We start from the raw sequence: 13,792 nt of genomic DNA, 5'->3' as shown, positions 1-13,792 counted from the left end.
ATGAATTACAGAAAGGCATCTTTGGGCAGGTGCATGTTAAGCTAGACGCAGCAAAACACACCTCAGACTTTGATCAGAACTTGCTGGAGACAGCTGATACAGGGGAGTCACAAGTTTTCTGTCAGTTCAGAGAAGAGTGGATACAAAGGTGAGTTTAATATCTTTTTAATCATTTAACATCAAAGGTTTAATTTGAGGTTTAGTGATCTGAATGTTGATTGAAACATGCTAATGATAAAAAAGTGATTTTGTTTTTGATATTTTACTGTATCTATTGAAAGTAATTTGGGATGCATGTGTTCTTCCAGGACAGTTAGTGATGGCAGCAACACAGTGGCCATTTCTGGCTGCTGTGCTGCTCCTGCTCTCCTCGGGTCTCCACTGCTCGTCTTCTTTACCTACATGTCCGCAGTCCTGCAACTGTCGGAAAGCTACACTGCTGAACTGTTCCTCATCGGGCCTTTCCTCAGTGCCGCAACTCATCCAAGACTCTGTCACTGAGCTGGACTTGTCTCACAACCTCCTCGACTCTGTAACACTCCACCGGCCACATCGTAACCTCAGGAATGTACGGCTGGGAAACAACACTATCGCACACTTGTCCCTCTGCATAGACAGAAACCTCGATGGAAAATATCTCAGAGGTAGACGTGGCTTGAGACCTTGGAGCAGAGGCCGATGCGTTCCTTGGGCCCCCACCTTACAGCTGCTATCTGTTGAGAGGAATCTGCTAGAGCAGCTCCCAGAGGGTGAGGCGCTGTAATATGGTCATATACCCATACAGAGAATACCGTCACAACACGTGAACACACACTCACAATGCACATGAATCACCACTGCAACCAGTCAGCACAACATAAAAAGCTGAAAACATAATTGCAGGTAGTTTTAACACGTAAATCGCTCCCAACTATTTACATAACAATTTTATATTTAGTTTTCTATGTAGTCACTGCATCAAGAGTGTCCACTGCTAAACTCAGTAATCATATTTTACTGCAGCACTTGTTTTAATTGGTTTGATCTATTATATAATTTAAACTGTGCTCCTCAATCAGTGGGAAAAATGTTCAGGTCACTTACTTAGATAAAAGTATATCAGTATTTTAAAAGAAGTACCCATAAGATACAGTGTTGTATTACGACATTGTGTAGTAAGATCATGATTATATACATATATAAAGCATTTTAACCCTCTGAACCCCAAAACCAGCTGAAAGGATGTAATCTTTTTTTGTAAAGATCACCAAAATGACACAATTTATCAGACCTACAGATTGTAAATACGGAAAGAATCATCAGATGTTTAAAATTTTGGTAGTCACTCAATATATCATGCACAACCTCTGGTTCCATGGGGAAAAACTAAACAAAACTATGATCAAAATGGTTATATTTCATTCTACGTCTCATTCCAAAAATAAACAGTTTGCGCCAGATTCTGTGAAAACTAAAAATTCTGTACTCCTCAGCACAATTAATGAACCATGACTGACTCAAGTTATTGGAGGATACATTCAGCATGATGAAGGATCTCTAAGTGATGTACAGAGTCGTGCGGAAAAACCCCAAGTTTGTACAGGTTGTAAAAATGTAACAAGACCGAGTTAAAAAGTCTCTATAGCATGTGAGACCCCATTTACTTTTCCCAGTGATGGTCACACCAATGGGTAGTTGCATGATAACACGTTTTTGTCAGTTTCTGTAAAATACAAGAAATTCAACTTTAGTTTTTGTCTTTTTATGAGTTATGGCGTCATTTTAAGATTTTAAGTTCTCTCTACTTCTAGTCATGGTTGTACTGTTTCCATAGAGGTGCAGGACTTTATATTGCAGTGAAAAATTATGGGTTTTACAGGGTTGTTGCTGTAGCTGTCTGAGCTGTTGCTGATGCTGTATGGGGATGTTATTCAAGCAAAACTGCATTTCAGTACAATACTTGAGCAAGTGTACTTTCAGCGCTGTTGCCAACACATCCTCTGTAAAAAGCTGCAGAATTGAATAGAATAATAGTAAAAAAAATCACAAAATCCAAGACATTAGCCATTAACAACACCCAACTGATGTAAGTAGAAAAATGATACTACACACCTAAATTATGCAGAGCACAAAGCTCCTAGTAGTACATAGTATCTTTTAACTTTCCAACCACACCCAACATGCTTTAAAGGTAATTATATGGCATGTCTGTTATCTTGATGCATATCTGTGATATGTGTGTACTGTAGTATCTCTCCAATGGTCATGATGGTTCAACTACTTTAAACACATAAACAGAAAGTGGACAAAATGGCGAAAATGATTTTATACGTAAAGTGCCTTTGACTGTTTTGAAAAGCACTATACAAATAAAATGTATTATTATTATTATTATTATTAATAATAATAATAATAATAATAATAATAATAATAATAATAATAATAATAATAATAATAATAATAATAATAATAATAATAATAATAATAATAATAATGGTTCAGTATTTCACAAACATAGGAAATCTGAATTAAACTTTGCGTTTCTGAACTTTTAAGGGGATCTTAGAGCTGTCTTGGCCACCAGTCTGAGAATAATAACCCAGGAGCCTGTGCTTCCAGGCTGGTATGAGACACTTTGATCATTTAAAACATGCTTTGTCTGTGTGGGTGATTGAAAATCATCTGTGGGTGAAGGTGCACAGTTTACATGATGCACACCTTTAATTGCCTTTTGCAATATTACTGAGTAATGTCCATGAGTCAAACCGGAAAGGCAAGTCCACCTCATAGGTATAGGCAAAATGAGAGATCTGAAGTCCACTCGATTGTCCATAGTGGAATAAAACTGTGAGGTGTGTATTACTGTTATTATTCTTTTATTTGATTCTCCAATAAACAAACCCTCCCACTGATATCCTTTATCTTTGGTACTTTGCTCCATGCAGAAATGTTTAAACCTACCCTTCCCAGATAATGACACAGTACAGCCTTTAGCCAGGTACACTTTTTATTGACATTCCAGTGCCTCATAGAAAGGTGTAAACATGCAATGCATCCTTTAAGTTTTCTGCAGCATCCCTGTGTTTCACAGAGCTCCTTCTGCTTGGATGGACATGTGTGTGTTCCACAGAAAAGCATTCACTATGGTTCTCTTCAAGGCATGCGTGGAGGGCCTATTTACTTAGCAAGAGCTGTGTTGACAGTCATAGACTTGGTCCTGTTTGGTATTCAGATCACAAAACCTTCAGTGCCTCTCTAATGAAGCACAGACCCACAGAGCCTTACTTCAGCCCAGCAGTCTCAGGGAGATTGTCTCAGGCTACTGAAAAGGAGGAGACAGCAGAAAAATTCTCTGCCCCTAATTAGTCATATTGTAAGAGTGTCCACTGTGAAAATAGCACATAACAATTTGGATTTATGTTCCAGGGATGAGCTGCACATTGACTCAGACATTTGCTATCACAGAAAGAGGCCTGTAGTTCACATTGTACAATCTCAGCACTGAAAATATTGCAGGCCTGCAGACAAATGGACCTCAGTTCAAAATAAGTAGTTGCAAATCACCGTGAACAGCGTACAGCAGTACTGGACTGCGCGGACTAAAGACAGAATGACCTGTTATTGTCACAGAAAACCTGCAACATATATTCCTTGTTCCTCTTTAAAATCATCTCCACCACGCTTGTTGCCGAGTTCTAATTACAGATCTTATTTTGTGTCATTCAGGGCTGGAAGGTGTCGGGTCCTTGCAGGTTCTGCAGCTCTCCTTTAACAGGATCTCAACTCTGCGACCAGAAGACCTCAGTCACCTTAATCAGCTGAAGGAGCTGGACTTGAAACATAATCTCATCACAAGTCTACATCCACAGATGTTCCAGGGCTTAGTCCAGCTGAAGGTGAGACTGGTTATAGCTGTTCAACAGTTTCTGTATAAAATGCAGGCTATTGTTTTCTAGACTTCTGTTCATTTTAGAAAATGTCCTCCAATTAAATGTGTCTTTTAATCGTTTCAGCAATGAAATGATATGTTTTAATATCATTTGTATGCTTATTTGTATTATTGTGTCCCTCTCAAAGGTCCTTGATCTGAGCTTCAACATGTTGACCAGCCTGAATCCTTTGATGTACTTCACTCTGCGCAACATTGGAGTGGATGTTGGGCTGGGTGGAAACAGGTGGAAGTGTGACTGCCGCATGCGCAGCCTGAGAAGGCGAATGGCTTATGACAGCAGCAGAGGCCTGCAGATATGGAAGATGGTTTGTGCTTTCCCCTCCGCCCTCTCAGGCAGAGACCTGCTACAGCTGGAGGAGGATGACCTAAACTGTTTCAGTACTGAAATCATCCCAGAGATCCACCAGGACGTGACAGTCTACAGCGGCTCTGAGATTCTGCTGTCTTGCTCTGCAGAAGGTAACACAGTCAAAATGTTGCTAAAAAAACAAAAAAAAAACAACAACCACTTATTACATATTTAAGAATGTAGGTCAATCCAACTACATGTCAATGTTGTCTTTTCTCTAGACTCAGTGTGGTGGACACCCAACGGTCAAGCGTCTGTGAGCCGCCCTCAGGCTGGTCTGCTCATCAGTGACATTACAGAGAGAGACACAGGACTGTATGTGTGTGTGTCTGAAGAAAACCAGGTTGTGTCTGTTTTTAACCTCCAAATCAGTCAAATAGGCGGTGCAAAGAGAAAACCTAGAAGTGTACCCAATATTAGCAGACAAATAATCCCACAAGGCCTAAACAGGATAGGTGAATTGCGAAATCAGACCACGACACAGTCTGACTTGGCTCTGGCTGTGTGTCTGTCCATTTTATTCACATTTCTGATTGCTTTTATCCTTGGAGTGCTAGCAAGACCTTGCATTGATGTTCTTTGGAAAAGGGTCACCACCAAGAAAAGATCTACTGAAACACATGTTGTTTCATCTGTTGAACAAAGGCAATATGACAATGAGGCCTACTCTGTTGGTGAGGAGCAAGAGGCAGTAGAACATTTCAGGGAAAGGAGAGTCACATTTAGCGATGTAGACCATAGAGAAGAGAACAATGTACAGTATTATGATACTGTAGCCAGTGGCGATCAAGAAAGTATCGATAACGATGAAGTGTTTGATGGCGAAGCAGCTGAGGCTAAGAGGGCCAAACGTACTGCAGGAGATTCAGGAAGTGACAGTAGCTCACTACAAAGCAATCAAGGGGATGAACAGAACAATGGCAGAGATCTCTCTGGTAAAGCTAGTGCAGGCCAAACACATAACATGGAGTTTGAACAAATCCCAGAGTCTAGTGAGCTGGAGAAGAGGAGAACAATGTCTTCAAGCTCAGATTCTTCCCAGTCTGAAAATGAAGTTGACCACACAACACCCAAGTCTCCTCAAGTAGCGTTGGACTCTCTGCAGCAGAAATCTGATTTGCCTACAACTGGAAAAGTAGAGGTGCCACAAATTTCCATAGAGGCCAGAAGTGAAATTCATGGATTTTCTTCAGAGCCCTTTTCAGACTGGTCACCATATAAAAATTCAACAGACCATGCTGTTTTGCAGGAGAATGAAGACCTATTTGAATTTAGTGACTCTACCAGGTCCAGCAGTGCGTTTGACTCTTTTAATGATTCAAAACTGCCTGTGGCAGCTACTTCGGATAAAAAGAAAAGCGATGACACGTCCTCCTCCAGCTCCAGCTCACATGTCAGTGAGGATGAGCATTATACTGTGAACTCAGATAATAAAAAGGGTGATTACAGACATGACACAAAAAGGCCTGCACCGAGACCAGGCCACTCCTTTTCCTCTGACTCCAGTGACAGTGACGATGAACCAGTGCAGAGCACAGTAAAACTGGCAGGAAAGGAAAAATTAATTCATGAAAATGACAAGTTAAGCAGCCAGACAGTTACAGGAGAGAAAGATGTCAGTGAGAAAATTAAACCTATGCCACGGACAAAGTGGCGTAGTGTCGGTTTGGCTGTTGCCAGTGTTAGTAAGGGTGTGGCTCCTTCACCACCTGCAAGACATTCATCCACTTCCAGTAGTGACAATGAAGCACAAATCACAGTCCTCAAAGGAAAACAGAATAAAGGCACAGTAAGCCAAAAGAAGGTGACTTTGAATAACAGTGCTCCATCACCATCTTCTGGTTCATCTTCTAGTAGTGACAGTGAGGAAGAAACAACAAAACACATAAGGAAACAGGAGCAAGGGGATGTATACATGTCAAGGCCTCCAATAAAAGTATCTCGAACAGTGAGTCGTGAGCAAGAAACACAAAGGCCTGCTGTTGATTTTGAGCACACTACATCTATCAAGAGACACCCAGATATCAAAGCACCATCCATATCTTCTGACTCATCTTCTAGCAGTGACAGTGAGGATGAAACAACAGGCCAAACAAAGAAGCAAAGGGATATACATGTGACACAGCTTCCACTGAAGGGATCTCAAACAGGAAGTCATGAGCCAGAAACAAAGAGACCTGCACTTGATCTTGAGTATACCACATCCATTAAGAGGCAAGTAGATATCCAAGCACCATCAGCACCTTCTGATTCATCTTCTAGCAGTGACAGTGAAGATGAAACAAAAGGCCAAACAGAGAAGCGAAGGCCAGGAAAGTTCGACACTCCACAGCTCACATTCCAAGGATCTCAAACAAAAAGTCCAGATGCAAGGTGGCCCACTCTAGATCTTCAGCATATTCCTCGCATCAAAAGACGTCTTGATATCAAGGTACCATCCCAAACTTCTGACTCATCTTCTAGTAGTGATAGTGAGGAGGAAACAAAAAAATTCATAAAGAAACAGGAACCCGGGAATGTACACATGCCAAGGTTTCCAATTAAAGTACCTCAAACAGTGAGTCATGAGCCAGGAACAAAGAGGCCTGCCGTTGATCATCAGCACACTACATCAATCAAGAGGCATCCAGGCACCAAAGCACAATCGGCATCTTCTGACTCATCTTCTAGCAGTGACAGTGAGGATGACACAACAGGCCACAGAGAGAAGGAGAGGCCAGGAAAGTTGAATACTGCAGGGTTGTTGTTGCAAAAACCTCAAACAAAAAGTCCTGATCCAAATGCAAAGTGGCCTACTCTAGATCTTCTGCGTGTCCCTCGCCTCAAGAGGCGTCTAGATATCAAGGCACCATCAGCAGCTTCTGACTCATCTTCTAGTAGTGACAGCGGGGAGGAAACAACAAAATCTATAAAGAAACAGGAACAAGAGAATGTACACATACCAACGCCTCCGATTAAAGTATCTCACACACTGAGCCATGACCCAGGAACACAGCGGACTCTTCTTGATCTTGAGCATACTACATCCATCAAGAAGCGTCCACTTATTAAAGCACCATCGGCATCTTCTGACTCATCTACTAGCAGTGACAGTGAGGATGAAACAACAGGGCACATGGAGAAGCAGAGGCCAGGAAAGTTGAATACTGCAGAGATGTTGTTGAAAAAACCTCAAACAAAAAGTCCTGATCCAAATGAAAAGTGGCCTACTCTAGATCTTCACCGCATTCCTCGCCTCAAGAGGCGTCTAGATATCAAGGCACCATCAGCAGCTTCTGACTCATCTTCTAGTAGTGACAGTGAGGAGGACACAAAATCCATAAAGAAACAGCAACAAGGGGAGCTACACATGTCAAGGCCTTCAGTTAAAGTATCTCAAACACTGAGCCGTGACCCAGGAACACACCAGACTCTTCTTGATCTTGAGCATACTACACCTATCAAGAAGCGCCCACTTATTAAAGCACCATCAGCATCTTCTGACTCATCTTCTAGTAGTGACAGTGAGGTGGAAACAACAAAATCCACAGGGGAACAGGAACAAGGAAAGCTACATATGTCAAGGCCTTCAATCAAAGTATCTCCAACAGTGAGTCGTGACCCAAGAACACAGAGGCCTCTCCTTGATCTTGATCATACTACACCCATCAAAAGGCATCCAGATATCAAAGTACCATCAGCATCTTCTGACTCATCTTCTAGTAGTGACAGTGATGATGAAACGGGCCACATGGAAAAGCAGAGATCAGGAAAGTTGATCACTACTGGACTCCCATTGCAAGGATCCCAAACAAAACCTCATGATCCAGATGCAAAATGGCCTGGTCTAGACCTTCGGCACATTCCTCGCCTCAAGAGGCGTCTAGACATCAAAGCCCCATCACCTGCTTCCCATTCATCTTCTAGTAGTGACAGCGAGGAGGAAAGAACGAAATCTATAAAGAACAATGGGGAGCTACACATGTCAAGGCCTTCAGTTAAAGTATCTCAAACTGTGAGTCGTAACCCAGGAACACAGAGGCCTCTCCTTGATCTTGAATATACTGCACCAACCAAGAGGCATCCAGATATCAAAGAACCATCACCAGCTTCTGACTCATCTTCTAGTAGTGACAGTGATGATGAAACAGGCCACATGGAAAAGCAGAGATCAGGAAAGTTGATCACTACTGGACTCCCATTGCAAGGATCCCAAACAAAACCTCATGATCCAGATGCAAAATGGCCTGGTCTAGACCTTCGGCACATTCCTCGCCTCAAGAGGCGTCTAGACATCAAAGCTCCATCACCTGCTTCCCATTCATCTTCTAGTAGTGACAGCGAGGAGGAAAGAACGAAATCTATAAAGAACAGTGGGGAGCTACACATGTCAAGGCCTTCAGTTAAAGTATCTCAAACTGTGAGTCGTAACCCAGGAACACAGAGGCCTCTCCTTGATCTTGAATATACTGCACCAACCAAGAGGCATCCAGATATCAAAGAACCATCACCAGCTTCTGACTCATCTTCTAGTAGTGACAGTGATGATGAAACTACAACACACATCCAGAAACCGGAGCAAGGTAATATACTTCCATCAAGATCTCCAAACAAAGTATCTCCAACAGTAAGTCATGAGCCAGAAACACGATGGCCTCTCCTTGATCTTGAACGTACTACATCAGTAAAGCAGCGCCTTGATATCAAACCATTATCAGCAGCTTCTGATTCATCTTCTAGCAGTGACAGTGAGGATGAAACAACCAAACATATGAAAAAGCAGGAGCAACAACCTCCAGTTAAATTATCGCAAACATTAAGTCTTAAGCCAGAAACACACAGGCCTGCCATTAATCTTGAGCATACTACATCCATGAAGAAACAACTAGATGTTAAAGCACCATCAGCATCTTCTGACTCATCTTCTAGTAGTGACAGTGATGATGAAACAAGCCACACAGAGAAGCAGATGCCAGGAAAGTTGATCACTACTGGACTCCCATTGCAAGGATCCCAAACAAAACCTCATGATCCAGATGCAAAATGGCCTGGTCTAGACCTTCGGCACATTCCTCGCCTCAAGAGGCGTCTAGACATCAAAGCCCCATCACATGCTTCCCATTCATCTTCTAGTAGTGACAGCGAGGAGGAAAGAACGAAATCTATAAAGAACAATGGGGAGCTACACATGTCAAGGCCTTCAGTTAAAGTATCTCAAACTGTGAGTCGTAACCCAGGAACACAGAGGCCTCTCCTTGATCTTGAATATACTGCACCAACCAAGAGGCATCCAGATATCAAAGAACCATCACCAGCTTCTGACTCATCTTCTAGTAGTGACAGTGATGATGAAACTACAACACACATCCAGAAACCGGAGCAAGGTAATATACTTCCATCAAGCCCTCCAAACAAAGTATCTCCAACAGTAAGTCATGAGCCAGAAACACGATGGCCTCTCCTTGATCTTGAACGTACTACATCAGTAAAGCGACGCCTTGACATCAAACCACTATCAGCAGCTTCTGATTCATCTTCTAGCAGTGACAGTGATGATGAAACGAGCCACATGGAGAAGCAGAGACCAGGAAAGTTGATCATGACTGGACTCCCATTGCAAGGATTCCAAAGAAAAAGTCATGATCCAGATGCAAAGTGGCCCAGTCTAGACCTTTGGCACATTCCTCGCCTCAAGAGGCGTCTAGACATCAAAGCCCCATCACCTGCTTCCGATTCATCTTCTAGTAGTGACAGCGAGGAGGAAACAACAAAATCTATAAAGAACCATGGGGAGCTACACATGTCAAGGCCTTCAATTAAAGTATCTCAAACTGTGAGTCGTAACCCAGGAACACAGAGGCCTCTCCTTGATTTTGAATATACTACACCAATCAAGAGGCATCCAGATATCAAAGAACCATCACCAGCTTCTGACTCATCTTCTAGTAGTGACAGTGAGGATGAAACTACAACACACATCAAGAAACCGGAGCAAGGTAATATACTTCCATCAAGACCTCCAAACAAAGTATCTCCAACAGTAATTCATGAGCCAGAAACACGATGGCCTCTCATTGATCTTGAACGTACTACATCAGCAAAGCGACGCCTTGACATCAAACCACTATCAGCAGCTTCTGATTCATCTTCTAGCAGTGACAGTGATGATGAAACAACCAAACATATGAAAAAGCAGGAGCAACAACCTCCAGTTAAAGTATCTCAGACAGTAAGTCTTAAGCCAGAAACACAGAGGCCTGCCATTAATCTTGAGCATACTACATCCATGAAGAAACAACTAGATGTTAAAGCACCATCAGCATCTTCTGACTCATCTTCTACCAGTGACAGTGATGAAACGGGCCACATGGAGATGCAGAGACCAGGAAAGTTGATCACTACTGGACTCTCATTGCAAGGATCCCAAACAAAACGTCATGATTCAGATGCAAAGTGGTCTGGTCTAGACCTTCGGCACATTCCTCGCCTCAAGAGGCGTCTAGACATCAAAGCCCCATCGCCTGCTTTCCATTCATCTTCGAGTAGTGACAGCGAGGAGGAAACAACAAAATCCATAAAGAAACAGCAACAAGGGGAGCTACACATGTCAAGGCCTTCAGTTAAAGTATCTCAAACTGTGAGTGGTGACCCAGGAACACAGAGGCCTCTTCTTAATCTTGAACATACTTCACCCATTAAGAGGCATCCAGATATCAAAGCTCCATCACCAGCTTCTGACTCATCTTCTAGTAGTGACAGTGAGGATGAAACTACAACAAGCACAATGAAGAAAGGGGATGTACATGTGGCACAGCTTCCAAGTAAAATGTCTCAAACAGCAAGTCATAAGCCAGAAACAAGATGGCCTCTTCTTGATCTTGAGCATACTACATCCATAAAGAGGCGTCTTGATATCAAAACAGTACCTTCTGGTTCATCTTCTAGTAATGACAGTGGAGGGGAACAAACAACAACATACATCAAGAAACAGAACCAAGTGGAGCTACATTTATCAAGGCTTCCAATTGAAATATCTCAAACTGTAAATCAGAAGCCAGAAAGTCGACAGCCAGCCATTTCTCTTGAGCATACTGCAAGTATTAAGACACGCCAAGATGTCAATGCTCCATCAGCAGATTCTGATTCATCTTCTAGCAGTGATAGTGAGAATGAAACAACAGGCCACACAGAGAAGCAGAGGCCAGGAAAATTGGACATTGCAGGGCTCCCGTTTAGACAATCTCCATCAGTAGATCTTGGAAACATTACTCACAAGAAGCAGTTAGACATCAAAGCCCTACCAACACAACCAGATCTGGGTCTCAAAAGTGTATCTTTGGGCTCTCGAAAGTCTGAATCAAGCTCCTCCACAAGTGACAGTGAGGATGAGAAAAGAGATCACAAAGCTAAAGTAGGAGCAGGAGTATCTGTCACATCAAGGGTCCCAGAAAAGGACTTAATGAGCTTTCCAAAAACTCCATTGAGAAACATTTTTCACAGTCCAAAAACAGAACATAACATCAAATTAATAAAGTACACAGTTGTTCCAGATGATGGGGGAAACAAACCAACAAATGACAGCATCCACAAAACACCAGAGATAAGCTCTGAGCTTCAATCACGTTGGGCCACGATGAATCTTGGCTTATCCCGCTCCAGAAAACGCCTGGAAAGCACATCGCAGAAACAGAAATCATCTGATCTGCCCTCATCACCTCCTCCTGACTCCCCCTCTTATAGCGGTGAAAGTGGTCCTGGCAGTCCAATCAGTAGAACAAGACTTAAGAGAGAGGATGTCGGGATCACACTCACAGGTTCATCTCTGATCCATGACAACAAACTAGTGAATGCTTCTCTCACAATGAAGGATCAGTCAGATACAATGTTTGGTTTTGGTGCTCCAGATAATACAAAGCATCTGGATATCAGGGGCAGTGAAAAGGCTCCTGCAACAGCTTCACAACAACAACCTGATTCCTCTTCCAGCAGTGACACAGAGGATGAGAGGGTAGACCACAAAGCTTCTGACCTGAGTTTCGGCATCCCGCGCATTCATAGGCATCTGAATATCAAGGCACCATCACCAGAACCAAGTAGTTCCTCATCTTCCAGCAGCGAGAGTGAAAAAGAGGTGCAAAAATACAGTGATAAGCAAAGCAGATATGCATTAAAGACGACAGACAGTGATTCTGCTATCACTTACAAGCGTGCAATTATCAAAACTTCATCACTTCCTGGCAACTCTTTGTCCCCCAGTGGCAAGAGTCAAAGTGTAGACCATGCAAATGCACCTACTTCCCCAAGAACAGCTCCCAGTATGAGCTTTGATGATATGGTAAAGAGTAGGATCCAACAGTCCAAACGCAAAACAGACTTAGACCTTCCACCGAAGTTAACATGGCCTGGCGTTGGTCATCACCCGTCTGACCTTTCTATCTCCACTCCAAATCTGAATACTGCTTCTATACAGCCAGCTTCACTTGCAGAGCCAAAACCTCCTCCAGCCTACACCTCCAGCATTAAAAGTGACATTAAAATAAAGCAAGACAGTGGGAAATCAGATGTCACAATAGTGCACAAACACTCATCTCTTCGTGCCGATCCTGTTTCTCCTACATCCAGGGGTGCTCTTCACAAGCTCATGAACTTACCAAGCAACACATATGAGACTCCAAGGGCTGTAACTGAGGACACGAGGGAAAGGAAAGGCCTTAAAGCCCTAAAAAACATGGCTTTGGAAAGACAAAAGTGGGAAGCAGAAGACTTAAATAGGGGACCATTCTCTTTATTTGATGGCAGCATTCAACCAAGTGATACCAGCTTTGACTATCGCGGGTCTGAGGCAGACATCAAAGTTCTGTCCAAACAGCCTCTCACACATCTTCCCTCTGCCTCAATCATTGAGAGAAGAGCTACAGATTTGTCGTATGAAGTTCCCCACTACAGGAGTCACAATGTTAGGGAGCCATCACACGCAATTCCACCTGCTATCCCGGCAACACCACCACCACCATATGAAGCAGCAGGGCTTACATGGAGACCTCCACAGAACACTCAGAAACAAGTGTGGGAAGGGAAGATATCCCATCAGCAACAGAGAAAAAGCTCAGAGGGATCTGACACATCATCAGAAAACTCAAATTCACTCAATTTTGACTACTCAAACGCAATCAGTCATGTTTAGTGAATACTACAGTATGTCCTAAACATTTACAAGCAAGTGATTATCATAAATTTTTGACTTTAAATTGACAAGTGAATTACTCAAATATTGTGGATTATATTCTATTTCACAAGTATCACACTTGAAACGCAATGTAAACTGGAAAAATTTATTGTGTGGAACTGCTGAAGAGCACATTTGAACGCACCAAGTTTATCTTTCATATATATATATATATATATATATATATATATATATATATATATATATATATATATATATATATATATATATATCTTATTTTATAAATCACTTTTAAAAATCAAATTTATAAATGTTTTCCTGTAAAAAAAAAAAAAAAAAAAAAATA

General features: G+C 42.2%; 1 protein-coding gene across 1 annotated transcript; it reads left to right on the top strand.

Moving 5' to 3' along the window:
• The first annotated feature begins 12 nt into the window (after window positions 1-12).
• Window positions 13-13,685, top strand: LOC111582117 (serine-rich adhesin for platelets). The gene is made up of 5 exons (XM_035957416.2): window positions 13-148; window positions 309-749; window positions 3,706-3,875; window positions 4,057-4,390; window positions 4,502-13,685. The coding sequence occupies exons 2-5, from the start codon at window positions 320-322 to the stop codon at window positions 13,441-13,443; spliced, it is 9,876 nt and encodes a 3,291-aa protein (XP_035813309.2). The 5' UTR covers window positions 13-148; window positions 309-319; the 3' UTR covers window positions 13,444-13,685.
• The last annotated feature ends 107 nt before the right edge of the window (window positions 13,686-13,792 follow it).

The sequence above is a fragment of the Amphiprion ocellaris genome, chromosome 2 (assembly GCF_022539595.1).
Source record: "Amphiprion ocellaris isolate individual 3 ecotype Okinawa chromosome 2, ASM2253959v1, whole genome shotgun sequence".
Classification (NCBI taxonomy): domain Eukaryota; kingdom Metazoa; phylum Chordata; class Actinopteri; family Pomacentridae; genus Amphiprion; species Amphiprion ocellaris.
This window is presented reverse-complemented; position numbering and strand designations above follow the sequence as displayed.

What these genes read in the sequence shown, in the direction of transcription:
- LOC111582117 (XM_035957416.2), top strand. Translation starts at nt 320, where the DNA reads ATGGCAGCAACACAGTGGCCATTTCTGGCTGCTGTGCTGCTCCTGCTC. An exon ending in AGGGCTTAGTCCAGCTGAAG is followed by an intron (nt 3,876 to 4,056) that starts GTGAGACTGGTT and finishes TCCCTCTCAAAG; the next exon opens with GTCCTTGATCTGAGCTTCAA. An exon ending in GCTGTCTTGCTCTGCAGAAG is followed by an intron (nt 4,391 to 4,501) that starts GTAACACAGTCA and finishes TCTTTTCTCTAG; the next exon opens with ACTCAGTGTGGTGGACACCC.